This window comes from Gavia stellata, chromosome 14, assembly GCF_030936135.1.
Source record: "Gavia stellata isolate bGavSte3 chromosome 14, bGavSte3.hap2, whole genome shotgun sequence".
Lineage (NCBI taxonomy): Eukaryota > Metazoa > Chordata > Aves > Gaviiformes > Gaviidae > Gavia > Gavia stellata.
In genome coordinates, this window is record NC_082607.1 from 19,593,867 (window position 1) to 19,611,628 (window position 17,762).

At 39.7% G+C, this 17,762-nt stretch overlaps 1 protein-coding gene across 3 annotated transcripts in view; it reads left to right on the forward strand.

The window, feature by feature from the left end:
* Positions 1 to 887: 887 nt before the first annotated feature.
* LOC104263049 (phosphatidylinositol-binding clathrin assembly protein) overlaps positions 888 to 17,762 on the forward strand; it is a 30,022-nt gene continuing 13,147 nt past the window's right edge. For all 3 annotated transcript variants that reach the window (XM_059824463.1, XM_059824462.1, XM_059824465.1), the window contains exons 1-8: positions 888 to 1,017; positions 8,613 to 8,755; positions 11,504 to 11,579; positions 12,388 to 12,490; positions 12,679 to 12,772; positions 12,877 to 12,988; positions 14,064 to 14,170; positions 14,754 to 14,795. In XM_059824463.1, the coding sequence (XP_059680446.1) occupies positions 888 to 1,017; positions 8,613 to 8,755; positions 11,504 to 11,579; positions 12,388 to 12,490; positions 12,679 to 12,772; positions 12,877 to 12,988; positions 14,064 to 14,170; positions 14,754 to 14,795 (807 nt within the window). The remainder of the gene's footprint in view (positions 1,018 to 8,612; positions 8,756 to 11,503; positions 11,580 to 12,387; positions 12,491 to 12,678; positions 12,773 to 12,876; positions 12,989 to 14,063; positions 14,171 to 14,753; positions 14,796 to 17,762) is intronic.

Below are 17,762 nucleotides of genomic sequence, written 5' to 3' on the forward strand. Positions count from 1 at the left end.
CCGAAACCGGACCGCAAGTGCCGTTAGACGGCTTCCTCGCCCGCCCTGAGGGCGCGCGGCCGCGCCGGCCCCGCCGGCGGCCCCCCCCTTGCCGCGGGCAGCGCAGTGACGCCGGGCGGGGTTTGGTTTTGATGTAACTGCCCCCGGAGAACGAGGAGCGGGTGGAGGGGCAGGTTCCCGCCGTGGGACGGAGACGCCCTCCCGCACTGCTGGGGGCGCCCCGCCGCCGGCGCGGACACCTGACGCCCCGGCGGGAGGGAGGGCACCGGCTCCCAGCCCGCCAAACGCTCACTGACGTCGCCTGTGACGGAGGAGCCGGACGGGGCACGCGGCCTCAGCGAGCGCGGCTTCCCGCCACACGCTGCGCGCGCCCGCCCCGGGGGGGGGGGAGGGGGGGCGCGGTGAGGGGGGCGACAGCGCGCGCGCCGCTCAGCGCCGGCCGACCCTCGGGAGCGGGGCGGGCGCGCGGGGCGGGCACGAGGGGCGGGGGCGAGGCGGGCGGTCACCTGACGCCGCCGCCGCCGCGGCCGCCGCCATTTTGTCTGGGAGTGTAAATGTGAAAGGGAAAGCCGGAGCGCAGCCCGCGGAAGGCGGCAGAGCGGAGCGGCGCCGGGCGCGGCCAGCCGAGCCGGGCGGGGAGGGGTCGCCGCCCGCACCGCAGGGCTGCGGGAAGAGCCCCCGTCGCGGCGGCCGAGAGGAGCCGGTGAGGCGGAGCCCGGCGAGGACTCCGCAGTCGCCCTCGCCGGCGTCGCATCGGAGGGGGCTGCCGGCGCCCTTCCCCCGGGGAGGCTGCGCTCGCCCCCCGGCCGCGGGGGAGCCGCTGCCCCGGCCTTGCCGCCCGCCGCGGCGGGTCCGCGGGGGGAGCCGCCGCCAGGGCCGCGCCGACGATGTCGGGGCAGTCGATCACCGACCGCATCACGGCGGCGCAGCACAGTGTCACCGGCTCGGCCGTCGCCAAAGCCGTCTGCAAGGCGACGACCCACGAGGTGATGGGTCCCAAGAAGAAGCACCTGGACTGTGAGTAGGACCCCGCCGTGGCCGCCTGCGGCCTGCGCCCCGCGGGGGTGGCCGGGGCGGGCCCGCGGTTCGCCCGCCGGGCAGCCGCTTTGACCGGCGGGGCAGCCGGTGTGGCCTCGCTGCCCTCCCGCTGCGGGCGGGGGGGGCGGAGGGGAGGGGAGAGCCAAGCGCGGCCGCCTGCACCTGGGGGGGGCGAGGAATGGATGTGGTGTAAAGCTGGGCGAACCTGACTGGTCTGCTCTTCAGAACTTACTTTACACGTGGAGGGAGTGAGCTTTGTAACACCCTGTCGCGCCCAGGAAGCAAAAATACTCTAACCTTGTGAACTTGTTCCTGGTGAGAGCTTCTTAGTTTATGTGCTCTGGATACAGTAGTGCTTGTTAATCCGGCACCTGGGGGAAAGGTGGGTTACGTGGTGTGGTTTTACTCTTGTGAGCGAGAAGTTAAATTTTTAAGCGCTCTTCTGTCCTTCTGTGCATCTGTCGGAGTGCAGCCGTTTAAAGATTTCTAACATTTCCCGAAATATCATAGCTTGCCGTCTTACGGCTCTTGAAAGGAGGTAAAAAAAACCTTGAAGCGAGATGAAGGGAAGGGCGAAGGTGGACCAATACATCTCTCCAGAATGAGAGTATGTTGCTGCTGATATATTTAAATTGAATATGTTAAAACGCTTTTCTGTATGCCGGAAGATGCAGAAAGGTACCCTTGATACCTACAAAAGTATCAGTGGTGTTGCTTCGCTTCAGGTTTTAGGAACTGGATAGCAACTGAAGTTACTGTTTGACTGCTCAAAAGTGCACTGAATGCTTCAAACCTTGTACATTGTGCAGTCTACCCGTTCAGCATCTGTTAGAAGTGAAGTAAGTGTGTGTGTTTCCGTTAGGGAGAGGGAAGAAGACATGAAGTTTTATGCTGGTTTCTTCAAAGTCAAGGGAGCGGGCTGGTAGTTTTGCAGGACTCGTTCAAGTTGATGGTACTAAGGGGAGTCTGCTGTTCAAGCTCTCGGAAGAAGCATACTCAGTTGTATTGTTTGAGGGTAGTTTGGCTCTCTGACGCTATGGCACTCGTCTGTTCATACTGACTTCTTGTGTGAGAGCTTTTGATGTGGATCAAATAGTTAAAAACAACCAAATATGTATCTTACTTGTTATTGATCTGAATGAGTGGAATCCAGTTACAGGAGTGAATGTTGCAGCTACTGTGTTGAAATTAAAAGCCTTAAAACTGGGTAACTGACAACTTCTTTTTTTAAAGATACCTTTTTAAGGTTACCTTACTTTATCTTGTCTTGTGTTCTGCCTGTGGTAGAACAACTTCATGAGGTAACCCTTGAGTCCAGAAATGGCAGCATAACAGGAAGCCAGAAAGTGGTGTCAGTTTGCTCAATAGCTTGAAAGCTTCTGAAGCTTAAAAGATGTCGTGTATTGTTTGGAAATATCCTTAAAATAATGTCATCTACTATAAGTTACCTTCACAAAATAAGAAAATGGAAACCTGGAAAAACTCTTTAACTTGAGAATAGCATAAACTGAGATTGCCTTTTGATTACCAAATTCCTTGGAATATCTTTTGATACAAACCTGTTTAGAGCTGTCAGTCTCCTGAAGGTCCCCTTCTGTGCCGGATGAGTTCTGTGTTTTGGTGTAATTCATTTTCTCAGACTTTGGTCTAAGACAAACAAAAAGCTTGTCGTTCTGACTTGGTATCTGAAATAGTGGAACGCTTTGGTGGGGTGGGGAAAAAAAGATGTGAAATATGGTACCACAAATATCTCTGTAAGGGGTAAAAAAAAAAAAAATAATCCCAATGAACATTCTTCAGTCTTGATTGAGCATACCCAGGCGCTGCTTTTCAAACATCTGCAAGCCCTTGCATGGCACTTCTTATTTTTTCACTTGTCCACAATACTTACTTGTATTAAATGCAAACAGGTGAGATACTAGTTCAAATACTGTAATCTGTGGAAAAATCACACAATGTCTTTTCAAAGATAGAGTGCAACTACTTTCCAATTTACTTAAAATTATGAAGGAAAACATAGCTTGGATTTAAAGCAAAGCACTGCTAGTTGCACCTTGGTCGCTACACATGTGTGTCATTCAAAATGCTACACCATCTGGTATTATTTGTAATTGCTGCTCAAGAAAAAGCTTCACCAAGAACATGTTTTTGAGACCTGCTGTAGTTGTATCAGTGATCGTGGAGGAGTATCAGTTTGTGCATTCTATTCAGATTAATTTTTAAAATCCCCTTGTTGACGAGTTTCCTCAGCAAGAAAAAATATAATATTACAATATAGGTATTTACAGGAAGATGTTACACATGCAGTGTGTGAACTAGTATTTAAGTGTCTTGGGTTTTGTCTGACTTCTAACTGCTGAGTAATATAGTCATATTTTTCTTGAACAGCAAAAGAAAAAAAATCAACAAACTAAGCAATGTCAATGGGAATACTTGGGGTTTTTTCCTTTTAAAGTAGGTCACGGTGTCCTAAATAAGTCAGCAGATCTATTTCTGTAGTATTCTGTAATACTTCAGGATAACATAAAATGTTATCCAGACTGTTCTTTTCTCTTAGTGGAGCACCTGAAGGTCTTGCCTCTTCTTCCTCAGGGTGGGTTCTCTCACTTCCCCTCAGCCTCCTGAGTTTGGGTTGCAGTGGAGTGGGGCTAGATTATGCTTTTGGTCACATATCTCTTCTTGGCTAACTTCTGAAAAGCCATAATAAAAAGAAGTATAAATTAAAGGTGTAGCCAAATTGGTAACTGGCGGAGTAGACTTGTGTTTGTAGACCAAAATGTAGAAAAATATAAACCGGTAAGTTAATAGCATTTTAAACTTTTAAATGAACACAGTAATAAAGGAAGAAACAACTCTAGTAAATATGTGAAGCTTTTCAATACAGAAATTGAGGAAATTTGACTTGGACAGAAAAAACAGTTAATGTTTTTATAATTTATAAATGTGGTGTTTATTTAGAAATTGCTTAAGGCTTTTTAGAAAACTTTATGGGCCATCATGTATCCTTCTTTATTGGGGAGTGGGACAGAATAACTGAATTGCTTTGCTTCTGATAAGTAACTCTAAGTTCAGATTTAGTTATTATATAAATTAAACTTAAAGTTTGCTATCAAATTTACACTGTAAGAGCACATGGACATAAAAATATTTGTATCAGTCAGGTGCTATCTTTTAATTAGGTCTTCCAGCAAGAATTGTTGCATTCCTTAGGATACATTGAGAAAGTTTGCTGAAGTGACTCTTCTGTTCTATGTTTTTGTAATCTATAGCTTATGGTGCAACTTCCAAAAAGAAAATGTTTTTTTGTTTTTTTTTTTTTTAAGACTGCCGTGGTTAAGGAAAGTGGTCTTAATTCTTATATCTGTCTTAGAGCAGTTTCAGTTCTGTGACAAAGTGGAAGAATTATGGGAATATTAAACCAATATGGTTGTCTTTAACTTACGTATTTACAGTTCTCTTGAGAGGGATATTCCTGTATCAAGAAAATTATGACACTCTTGTTACTTGAAAGTTGAAAAGCAGGTCAGTTTTTGTCAGTGCCTGGCTGAGAATTTTCCAAAAACCTGGGCTAGATAGATATATGTATTTTAATATCTGGATTTATGCATGCTGTTCTCTGAAGAGCTGTATGCTTTCATAGATGATGTGCCAGTATTTCAGATGAGCTGTGGAAGAGAAATCCTCAGTGCTCTTCTAAGCAGTAAGATTTCTACAGCTCTTCCAGGCTGCTTGAAAACCTCTGTGGTGCTCTTGTGGTTTAAAGCTGTTTGATTTTATTTTTTTTTTCTTTTTCCTGTGTGATGTTAACATGTTTCTAAATTCCATTCTAGAAATAGCACCACAGTTTCACTTGCAGTTGAAATGATTCCTCTGGGTAATTGGCAAAATGCTTTGAGTTGTAAAGTGTTTATAAAAGTAGTGCGATAGGAGAGTGAGCATCACTTGCTCTACGCATTTCATTCCAGTTTTTGCTGCCAACATCCATATTACAGTTGCCCAGCTGTCAGTCTCTCAGGTGCATGTGTTCCGTTATACTTCCAGATGTGTGGTGTTAATAGCCTTTTCCTCCTTTGCTGCCAGCTGTAACAGATCCATACAGTTATTTCTATGTAGATATTCCTATTGCAGACTTAGAAGAATTGTATTAGAGAAATGACACTTGCTTTTTCATGTATCTCAATTGTTAGAATTCAAATGTGATGCTAGCTTTATTATTACTAGTTGTAAAACAATAATTTAAAAAAATTGCACTGAGTAGCCTTATTAAGAGTCTTTTTAAACTTACTTTTTTGCAATACACCCTTAGGAAAGTCCAGTTTTGGCCTATAAAATGCACTGAGATTTTTTCCACCGTTCATAGATGTTTCGTTTGCCTAAGCATGTGTTCTTTGGTATTGGCAACTGTGGCTTATGTGTTTGTGCATTCAAGGAGATTTTGAAATCAAAGACCACAATTGTTTTAAGTGCCCTCAATAAAAATTGTCTTCAGGGGAGCCAGTATGTATCATCTTCAGCACATGTCTAAAGTGCATGGGACTTGCAGCTCACTCAGGTCCTCTAACCTCAAGCACAGCTTGAATTAGACTCTGAGTAGCCCTACGTATGTGAAATATTTCCTTTTGGCTGCCTTTTGAAATGGTCAGGCTCACATCTTGCGGAGGAAAGTAGCGCACGCTGGAAAACCTTACTAGCACTTTTACAGAATTACTGGAACTGCATTTTTCAATCATGTGGAACCACACTTGTGGAATAAAACAATAACATATGAACTTCTCAAATGCACCAGAGGACTACCAACTTCCACCATTACTGTCACTTGACAGAAGAGTTCTTTTAGTCTTGTGTGCCAAAGCAGAAGGCAGTTGCTCCCTTCTGAAGGTAGACAGCTGGATAGCTTTTTGTGGTAGTAAACCTTTACGATGGCATGGTAAGCCAAAGCTTTTTTTATGGGTGTGTGGCTTAAGGAGAGGGGATCGGTTACAGCATTTGATATAGTTGCTAACAGTAGGATTTCTGTCACGTTGTGCCTGAGCAGCACTATAAGAACACATTTGATATCAGTCTTAGACATAAGTATATGCAAGGGATCTCCCAGGTGTTCAGCATCATCTTAGGGTCTCCTGGAACATCTGCTGGAAGATCTTAGCTTGAGGGAAGGTGACAAGATTGAAATCTCTGTGGAGAGTGCTGGCAAAATATGAATGAAATTAGCTTGGCTAATTTGACTTGAAGCAGAAAGTTTTTTGTTTTTAACCTGGATCTTCCAGTTTTGTCTATTATTTAGTAAGCATTCTTAATATTGAAAATCTTCATGAAAAATTTGAGTTGCTTAGTGGTCACATGAAGGAAGAGGACTTCGTGCAGAAATAGTATTTTCGATAGGCTGTCTGGGTGGTCCTTGACCTCAGCAGATCAATGGAATTTCTTCAACTGTTACGGTAATGTTATAGGTATTGCTCTGTATAGAGTTTGGGGGGGTTTTGTTGGTTGGGGTTTTTTGTTTGTTTGTTTTGTTCTTCTAAACTGAGAATAGAACTCATAACAGTTTTGTAACATTTCTGTGTTGGTTACAGATGCTTCAGTTACATGAAAAATACTGAGCAAGATCTAGCAGGAGTGTCTTTATAATGCTTGCTTATAAACTGATTGGATTTAGGAAGACTTGTTTGCCTTGATGTATTTTGAGAGAGTTACTTAGAAATGTCGTAGCAAAGTTCTCATTCGGTAGATGAGGCTTTTGAATCAAAATTCAAGTTTTCTCTATGTATAAATTCTGGAATTGTGACTTCCTTCATTATATGGGGCAATAATTGTCTATGGACTGTTTGGACTTCTAGAAATTTCAAAGTACTTCTTAATTTGACACAGCACCTGATGATGATACAGCTGTGAGTGGTCAGGAGCATCTGACTTGGTTTTTGAGAATCTTTGCATTTGTAAACACTGAAATATTTTAATACTGCTCAACAATGAGGTTTTGATGTATAGCTTGCTGAAAACTTCTTTTCAGGGTTCTTTTTGTGCAGTTATTTCAGCGTTTTTGTGTGTTACTAATAAGGATGAAAGTTCGCATCCCAATTTGCATGTTTTGTACATACTTGGAAACCTTTGACATCAGAATGAAATTAGTAACTCATTAGAATTTGCGTTTTATAGCTTTCTACCTCAACAAGATACTACCTAAAACTCTTTACTTTGTTAAAATTACTCTGGTTATTAAATTATTCTAAACAGTGATCCTTAATCAAAGGAGTTCCTGTTCTTAATAAACAGATCTTTAATTAAGATACATCTGTAATATATTCTGTGCACTAGAACAGATATAAATTCTAAGTGCAGTATTTCTATGAAGTATTTAATCCTAAACTATCAATGTGTGATCTCTAAGTTCATGTTTAAATTGCTTATGATAATGTAGTCTGTCCTCTACATACTGCTAATACAACAAATAAGTTGGCCATTTGGGTGGTGGCGACACCTCAGTATTCAGTTGTTGCCCATCTTCCCAAGCACCTACCCTTCTTCAAGTACTTACACAGACAAACCACATAAACAGCAATGCTGCTCTGCAACCTACAGGCTGCTCACAGGTTTGGCTTAAATAAGAGGCCACAAAGGAAGCTTTTCAAACTAGATGTTTGTTTTACTGGCCTTGCCCAGTCCTTAAGGTGTACTTTGATCACACCTGAGCCAAATTTAGCTCAGAGGGAGAGTAACTGTCTAATGTGTGTTTGTCTTGAGGGGTTTAGAATAGTCCTGGATTCAGTTCTTTGCTCTCTTCTCAGCAGGTGCCTTCAGTAGCATTCTCAGGCAGGCTTTTTTCCCCTTGTATCTGCTGGAGCCTGTTCTGGTTTTTCACCAATACTCAGGCAGAGACTTGAAGTTCTCTGTCTGTGACCGCCCAAGTTAATGTTCTACTGCTGAATTTATAATCAGTCTTGGACACAAACAGCTTTTTTTATACAAAAGCCTGAGACCTGCCACGATCCATCACAAAATACTCAAGCAGGTTGTTGATTAGGATATTTTAGCTAAGTGGAAAGGTGTGTAGATGCAAATTCTTGCTCTTAATTCTTCTAGAAAAGAGGCTTATAACAGGTTTGTAGCATCTCATTTGCTGTCGTGTGTCAGTACTCACGCTTAGATTGGAGTTGCAGGGTACTTGCTGCCTGTTGATCTCATGAGGTATAGATGTCTCAGCTTTTCCTTGCTTCTCTGATTTTCTTTTTTTTTCTTTGTTAGATTGAGTGGCTTCAGGTATTGAGTATCCAGGAGGTCTACACTAGCTTTCAGACAATAATTTAGGCCTAGAGTTTCTACTGGAGCAGGTTATTTATTGATGAGATTCTAGGACTCCATAAAATTATTGACATGCCTTTGAAGTTAATACTTGGAGTCTTTCAGTAAAATGCAGTGAATTTGAGCAAAGAATGTAAAATAGCTCAATTATTTCTTAAAGAACTGAAGTTAATGCTTCCAGTATGAATTCTCAGTGTAACAACACAAAATAACATGATGATCCTCTTTGAGCATATTAATGCATTGTAATGCTTTGATTTTTTTCTTTAATTTAGATCTAATCCAGTGCACAAATGAAATGAATGTGAATATTCCGCAGCTGGCAGACACACTCTTTGAGAGAACTGCAAACAGTAGCTGGGTTGTAGTGTTCAAAGCTCTAATTACAACACACCACCTCATGATGTATGGAAACGAGGTAAGACATGCTTAGTTCTGTTAAAGCCTCCTTGACAGTGTTTTAAAAAATTGTCTCAATCTACGAAGCATTAGATATGTACTACAATTTTTCAAAGTCTTTGTTCTCCAGAGGAGAAAATATTCCTTCGTTATTTCAATATCGAAATATGTCAGTTTTTGCAATTTACCTGCAGATGTTTGGGTTGGGCTGTGAGGGAATAATGAATGACCTTTCTAGAATAAAGACTTGAAAAACTTCGGATGAGCTTTACTTCATTAGGCTAGTGCTTATCAGTAAGAGCACAGCAAAGTGGTCTTGTTAGCACTCCACAAATGTGCAGCCAACCTATTAACAGATAAGAATACTTACTAAAGGGGGGAAGAATATGGTGACTAGAATATTTGATCTTGCAAGTCATCATCTAATGGGCTAAATCTTCATATGTTGTTGCCATTAACATTCCTCCGAAACAGGTTTCTATTGCAGTAGGTTTCTTTAAATTATTTCATCCCTATTTATGAAAAGCTTCCCAGACAATAACATGGCATTAGAAATGTAGCCTCTCTTACACAGTCCTTCCGTTAAAAACTAAACTTCGTCTTGGTCAGATGACAGTTTAGTCCTGAACTTGTGTGTAGTCATTCTCCTAATAAATGACTGTTGACTACTGGTAATACTGAAATGATGATTCTTCAAGGTACTGCTTCCAGCCATTAAACTGCTCTGAAAACTTAGTGTTGCCTCCTCTCTCCCAAGCTCTGTGAACTTAACTGAAATGACTTGTAAAACATAGTGTGCTCTTTGTTAACACTTCCCCAAGTTATTTATGTGCTTAAATTGTAGTTTCAACAGATAATAGGCTGAAGTTAGAGGATAACACGAAGTAAAATTCAGTGCTCGGAATTCACTGCTTATTCCAAGTATAAAGCTAAACTGAATGCTGTAAATCAGTTTGTATATTTTATTCTCTCTTCTTCCAGTACAGTTCATATCTACACACTGAAACTTGAAAGGGGAAAAAAAGCAGACAACTGAGCCATAGGAAAAAAAACCCAAAACTTATTGTTGTGGGTGTTTTGTAGTGCAGAAGAGTTAATTTTTTATGTCTGTACCAAAACTGCTGCTCAGCTTTGAATGGGTGTGTTTGAAACATGAAAACAAGTTCCTTTATACCTGCTGAGATCATGTGGCTAGAACAGTAGTTCTGTGATTTCAGGTGGAATACGAGTGTAGTCCACACTCTTCTAATACATTAAAAGAGGCCTTTTTCTTAAACAGGTAAAAAATTATCAGATGTTGGGCTTCTATTTTAAGTACAAGTAAATATAGCAGAAGGTCAAAATATTGTCTGAGCAATCATTGTCTTGCAGTTTCTTGTTCAACATGACTACCTGTTTCTTGTGATGAAGTTTTGTGTGAAACAGGTTAAAACTCTTCTCACCTGTGCATTGTGCAATGCAAGACCCCTGACATCTGGAGTGTGAGAGTTAGCCTTGGCCCTTTTAAATTGAGATTCAGAACAGTAGCTAATTTTAAAATGTGTATAGACACCTTTAGAATATCACTGTTCTGTTCCTGATCATGTTCCAACTGTTTTTCTTCTATATCTCTTTGAATACAGTACTAAGATGTACAAAGACCAGATAAACCGACTGGAAAACAGAATAAGAAGTTAAAACAGTGCCAGAACTGTTGGTAGGCAAGCTGCGTGTTGTAGACTTGCGTGAACTCCGTAGCTATAGGCTGAGAACACATATGGAGTTACTGATGAGGTGGTACGTGACAAGTTGGGGAATCATTTGGGCCCCTTAGAAGGTGAAAGTACTGCTTTCAGTTTAAATAGTACCTGAGAGAAGAATTTTCTTTTTGCTGGGCTGAGCTCTCATTGCAATTCCCAAAGAGCAGGTGATGTACTGAGCTTGAGTGAAAAAATGCTAGTTTTGCGGCACGTGATAGTCCAAACCTGGCAGACGGGTGGATTTCCACGATGAAGGGTGAAGGAATGGGCCCTGCGTGCTGTGGCAGCAGAGGGATTCAGATCAAAGATGTAACAAGTCCCTTAAGCTGTACCGATCATAATCCTCTTTTATGGACTAAAACACATACAAAAAAGCAAAAAAGTAAAGAAGTTGCAATCATAAGAGGTCTGTGGGGAACAGCAGCAGAGAAACTTTTAAAACTGCTTTGCGATCTGGATATGTTTGTCTCTTGCATTATTTATAGAGCCACCTATTATTTGTCAAAACTTAAATGTTTAGTCAGATCACTGCATTTTATATATATGTACATAAAATTATAACCCCAGTGTTGCTGCTCACCACAGTTCCAGAAGCATTATTATTACTAATTACTTTTCAACTTTGTAACTAAGCCTGTCTCCCACTTCTACAGCAGCAGTAGAGCTGTGCAAACCTCGACAGCTGGGATAATGCGAGTGGTATTTTTGTTTTGTGTTTTCCAGCTTGTCTGTTCTAAACTACAAAGTTCACCTAAGCTGCTTCCTCTAGGATTGTTAGTCTTTTATTCACAGGCAGTGATGTCTTTTTAGTTTAAATTTATCTTTTTGCCAAATAGAGTTTTGGATTTCAGAGCCTTTGCTAATCAGTAGTTTAACGTTTTCCTTTAAATTTTTCCCTTTTGACTGATTTCTATTGTTGATAGAGGTTACTAGAACCAGTTACAAGGTAAGTGTAGTTTTCTTGTAATATGCTTAAATGTTTTGACTCTCACAACAATGATATTCTCAACTTTTTTTTCCACCAACAGCGCTTTATCCAGTATCTTGCATCCCGAAACACTTTGTTCAATTTAAATAACTACCTGGACAAAAGTGCCATGCAGGGTAAGTATCTTTCATTGAAGGAAATCACTGCTTTTTTTTCTCTGTGATAGCGCCTGTGTCGGTGCACTCTAGGAGACAAATGACATTTAAATGAAAGGGTCTTATGGTTTATATTGCATGAGGCATCAAACAGCCAAGAATGTAGACACAAGAAAAGTGAGATTTTGAGTTACCTAACTGAGTGGTAGAAACTTGTCTATAATGTATGTATCATGTGCATACACAGCTGTAAATTTTAAAAAGTGAATTCTTAACACTGACTAGAATAAACCTGATGAATATTAGCGCAATGATCTATTTTTGCTGTTGTGTTTTAGTGTCTCAGGAGTAAAGGTTTACTGTTAACGTGCATGGAATGGTAACTAGGATGTGCTATATAAATAGTGAGAACTCCTTCAAATTTCTGAGAAGTCTTTTTAATTACTTGCCAATGGTAGAAAACACTTTTGAGTTTTTATGTGGTTTTTGAGGCATTGCAGATAAGTTACCAAAGTCTTTAGCGTTTTACCAGGAATACATTTTTAGTCTGATTTCAAGAACATCTTAAGAGCTGCTTGGTTCTTGCCTAGTATTTTAATATTATTTTAATTGAAATGAATGCTTTCCTAATCTTAGCAAGCTGGGAAGAAACTGTAACATTACATCTCAAGGTGAAAAACAGTGAATCTCAAGACTCTGGAAAGTCCCTATGAAGGATGACTTATGCAAGCTGATGTAAAATGGGCTAGTAGGAGAATAGTTCTTGAAAAGAACTTAAAGGAAACTGTACTCCTTCAAAATGCCTAACTTGAAAATGCTTAACTTTCAGGCTATGATATGTCTACCTTCATTAGGCGATATAGCAGATACTTGAATGAAAAAGCACTTTCATATAGACTTGTAGCAGTTGACTTCACCAAAATGAAAAGAGGGTAAGACTGTTACTGCTGCTTTTGTTTGGTCTTTCATATTGGGGGGGGGGGGAGGGAAGTACCAGTTGTTCTTGAGCTTATCGTAGATGGGTGTTCCTTTTCGCCCTTTGAAGCAATATAGTATTGTTGAAACAGAATTTTATGCTGAGGTCTCTTGGTAACTTGTAAATGTGTCTTCTACTCTGCAGGATAGATGGAGTGATGAGAACCATGAATGCTGAAAAGCTTCTGAAAACCCTTCCAATCATACAGAACCAGCTTGATGCACTCCTTGATTTTGATGTAAGTACTTTAAGCTCAATGTTAGGTAACAGTCTCTCATTTTGAAGTGAGAGTTTCATTATTTTATTAAATACTAATTTACTTTCTCATTGCTTTCTACACAGGCAAATCCAAATGAACTAACAAATGGTGTTATAAATGCTGCCTTTATGCTCCTCTTTAAAGATTCCATTAGACTTTTTGCAGCATACAATGAGGGGATTATTAATCTTTTAGGTATGTGATAATTTTTTTAGCTTTTGAACTTTTGTGAAAGATATGAGAGAACTGAAGAATCTAGACAATTTCTGACTGCAGTTTCCTAATAAATTGTCTCTGCTCCATTACCATTAAATTAAGCCTGTCTTAGTTTCAGTGGCAACTAGCATAGGCTTAAACATACCCTTCTACCTAGAAGAATACATCTTGAAACAGAAATTGAGATGAGAGGGTGACTGGTGAGACTAAAACAAAGATACCATAAATGTACAGTGGATAACACTTGCAATTGGACTGTAAAACTATTAGTGAGATACCTGATATTTTGAGTATTTATTATAGTCACAGTATGACTGGCTTCTGGTTTCCCATACTTTCTTTATAGCTTGACTATTCACCTTTACCTGGTACCTGAATCTACACAAGCCTGGTAGATAACATGTAGGGTTTTTTGTTCAAGAGTGATTAGCTCTTAGGAAAGCCTTATAATGACTATTCAAGCAAGTTTCTGAATGAAATAATCTGATCAGTTCGTTCTGTTAATCCATTAGTTTTTACTCAATGAAATATCTGTAAGTATATAGAGCAAAACCGTAAAAAGTGAAGAATGTGCTTGGTACTCCTTTTGGTAGGTCAGTTCAGTATATGTACCACTTCAGTAGCCATTCTGATGTCTTTTGGATATTGAGCCCATTTACAAACACCAAAATGTATTGATACAGGGTCTAAAAATGTAAATAATACCAGGAATATTTTCAAATGATAAATTAATTTGCCTCGTTGTCAGCTACTAAGCTGACTCCTTGAAAATATTCTCCTAAATACCCAGTTTAACAATTGCAGTGATTCGCATCCATGCTTAATAAAGCTTTGCATTATACTCTAATGTACTGAAATAGAAAAATCAATGTTTTTCTATTGACTGACTTTATTACAAAAGGTGTCAGGTATTCATGTAAACTTTAAAATCTCAACAGCTTTGACTTCTGTCTGTTCTTTCCCTGAAGCTTGTCTCGAATTAACTTCTATAATACTGTGTCAGCTTTTTGCTGGGGAGGGTGTTACCTTACAAGAGTTTTATTTGCATCCTCAGAAAGATATTTTGATATGAAGAAGAACCAGTGCAAAGAAGGCTTGGACATTTACAAAAAATTTCTAGCCAGAATGACCAAATTGTCAGAATTCCTCAAAGTAGCAGAGGTAAATAAAATCTACATCTATGGAAAGGATATAATTTAGCTGTCTGTACTGGTACAGTAGTCATAATAACAGCTTCACAAACAGATTAATGTTTGCTTAACTTCGCTATACAAGGAGGTATTCTACAGATCACATATTTTAAAGATTGTATACACTCATTAACATGAAGTGAGATTCTTGGATATCCTTTTTATTAGCCAGACAACACAGTAAACTTTCTGAAGTGGTGTTATAAATTTCATGAATGGTCCAAAATGTATGCACTGAATGTTACAGTCTATTTACAGTGCTCTCCTTTACTGTAACTGCTAAAAATGGAGAAGTAGTTCTAGTAAGCAATGTGGGTGTTTCTAATGCTTGCCATAAGCTTCTCTGCATCAAAAAGTTAGGCTGGATGAAAAGTTGAGTTTGCTTTGAGATTCAATTTAATGTGTTCCTAGTGAAACTCGTATGAGTTCAGAAAGTTATGAATATCTCTTTTTAATAGTTAGTCTCTAACATTCAGACATCACTGTGTTTTATTTTCATTGGCACTGCATGTAGTAATGTACTTCTCTTTTCTTCCCTTTTTTTGAAAACCCAGCAAGTTGGAATTGATCAGGGTGACATTCCAGATCTTACTCAGGTCAGTGTACATATGATATTGACTAACCCAATTATTTTGTTCTTTGCATTTTTAAAGGTTGATGTGTATCATTGTAATCATTCATCTTGACAATGTATTCTCTTCTATGTATTTATATATGGGAAATATGTATGGTGGCTTTTCCCATGAGTTAAACATACTCAGTACTCACACTTTGCAGCTCTTAATAAGATTTTTTTGATGGTTTAAAGCAGTAAAACTCACAGAAAATATTTTTCAAGAACTTGTGGATTTTATCACAGAGGATTCACTGGCATATAAGGCACAAGCATTTTGCCATGCCTTGAGGAAAACATTTCATTTCATTTCACTGTAACTTTATGTCTCCCAACACTCTTAAAGATTACAGTTAGCTAGTTCAATCAAGAATTTTTCTTTCCCCAGAGGTCTGAATGGATTTGATGTTTCTATATCAGGACTTAACGCTGGCTTTGATATTGCTCAGTAGTATGAGGGACATGCACAATACAGGTTGTGCGCTGGAACATTTAATCTAAAAGGTGGAATGCAGGGGAATACCTTCTAGTGAGGATAAATTGAGGGACAGAAAGGAGATGAGAAAGATGGTTTGACCTGAGGAACAGGAAACACAGATAGTCCACAAAAGGGCACAAAGTTATTCTTTGCAAGTTCCTTCAGTTCATAGGGACATTATATTTCTAACCTAGGACCAACCCCACAGGACAGAGGTATTTGGCATTCTTTCTGTAGAGAGTAACTAAATGGGTAGAATAAATGGCAGTCTGTCAGGAGACTCGGGCAATAAACTGGAGTGCCTTAGAGGTCTAGAGTACTCAAGCTGTTTAAGTGGAGTCAGTGTGAAACAGTTAATCTAATGTGTAAACTTTGAACAGTCATGTCTAATCCTATGCTACTTTCATGAAATTAAATTTCATGGGTTAATCATGTAAAAATATATCTACTGTGAAGACTTGCCTAAAATTCGTCAGTGTCTTTAATACAGAAATCAAATCTAAACCACAGACTTCCATTGTCAGTGTTGTTCATCACTGCCTACAGTATGTTTTCCATCTGAAATTATACATGTTTCAAAGTACAAATCTGTAATACTTGCTCCTAGCAGTTAATATTGCCCTCTTTAAGAACTTCTGGGCCTTTGTGGTAGGAAAGAAATATGACTGTAACCAGCAGGGTAAGAGCAGGTAATGAGTGAAAACAGTAGTTCGATGTTTTCTATTGGTGTTTGATCTTAGCATCTTACTCTGTCTTTTGATCAGTACTGCAGTATTCAGCTGGTCTGTATATTATGCTAATCAAATTATACTCAAGTCTGAAGTTGTACTTCACTGGGTTTGTGTGCACTTGTCCAGTTAATTGGGTTATTATAAGGCTCTTCAAAGCTAGGGTTTTTGATTTACTGAGAATAGGGGATTTATCTTCATTTTGCTGCTCTTTTTCCTCACTGGAAGTTTCAGATATAACCCTTTATACCTACTGTTCTCACAATGTTTTTTCTAATAGCTCAGCTGTTTTAAGTTCACTTAGACATGAAAGGCAACTCTCTGAACTGTGGTGGTAGATGTCAGCCTCCTGTGTAATTTGGCAATTTCAGTGCCACTGTTAAGCATTCCACTGCCATGGTAAACTTCATGGCATTTAGTAAGAGTTGGATAATTGTACATCAATCTAGTGACACATTAAAAGAATTTGCTAAAATTTCTTAATACTAGGCTTTCACAAAAATGTAATTTTCAGTGTGCTTGTGTTTCTGAAATGAGTTCTGAGAGGATTGTGTCTTTTTCTATTCTGATCTACCATATTTAATTTTTTTCCAAATACTTTGTTTATGTTTCTAGTGTATATTCTGTTATAGGATATGCATATTTCAGAGTTTCCTTAAGCTGTTCTGACAACAGTGGTTTTATCTTTTTAGAGGTTTATTATTACTGCTGCTGTATAAGCATTGTTCTTCCTTGATTCTAATGTTCACATTAGAACTGCTATTGCCAGTTCCTATAAAGAAAATATTTTCCTTTCTAGTGCCCTGTTTCACAATGATGTTGCTTACTTTTCTGTTTATAGCTGTTGCTGTATTCCGTGAATGCGACTGGCTCATTTTCCTCTATGTGGATGTTACCTGTCAGATGTCTTTGGGTGGGGGGAGGGAGGCTGAGTCATAAAATACAGCCTTCTTCGAGTCATAATGTCTGTATTAGCCCAGGCATCTTTTCTGACACAAAACTACTAAGATCTGTTCACTCAAAATTTCATCTCTGATGTTTTGTTGGATGTCTGCAGCAATGAGAAAGTTTGGAGAAGTTACTGGTTTGTTGGTTTTAGGTTTTATGGTTGGGGGGGTTGTTTAGAGGGTTTTAGAAACAAGAAGTGTAGAATATGCTTTTGCACACAGATAAGTTTTAGAGTGGCCTTGAAAAATGTGAAGACTAGGAAAAACTTTCTGGAATTAGGGTATAGTCTCCTGCTATTAAGATTATCTAGCTGTGTCATGCAATGCCTTTTGCAAACTATTGTTCCTCCTGAAAGGCAAAAGTATGGGGGTTCTTGCTTTGGGTTTTTTCATCCCTGATACCTTTCCAGAAAGGTATTTCAGAGTGTTCCCCCTTGCAGTTTAGGTGTCTAATTTGAATGCTGAATTTATTTATGACTGGTTGTTGAGGTAACTATACTGTCTTAGCTTACCTAACTATTTATAGAAAGAAATATCAACTCAAGCTTAACTTCAAGTCAAGCAGTTTTATAGGGTTATTCTAATTGCTTTTCTTTGCATCTCTTGTAGTTTGAATTGGCTTTCATGGAATGTGGGAAGCTAGAATTGTGCTCAGTGTTTCAGAGGGGAACTTGCCAAAGCCTTCTATAATTAATATTTTTCCTCTTTCCAGGAAATACTTTGGTCTAGCTTTTGGTACAGAAGGGCTAGCAAGGGCAAGCTTGGTTTTCTTCCAAATAATGCCTATCATATTTGTT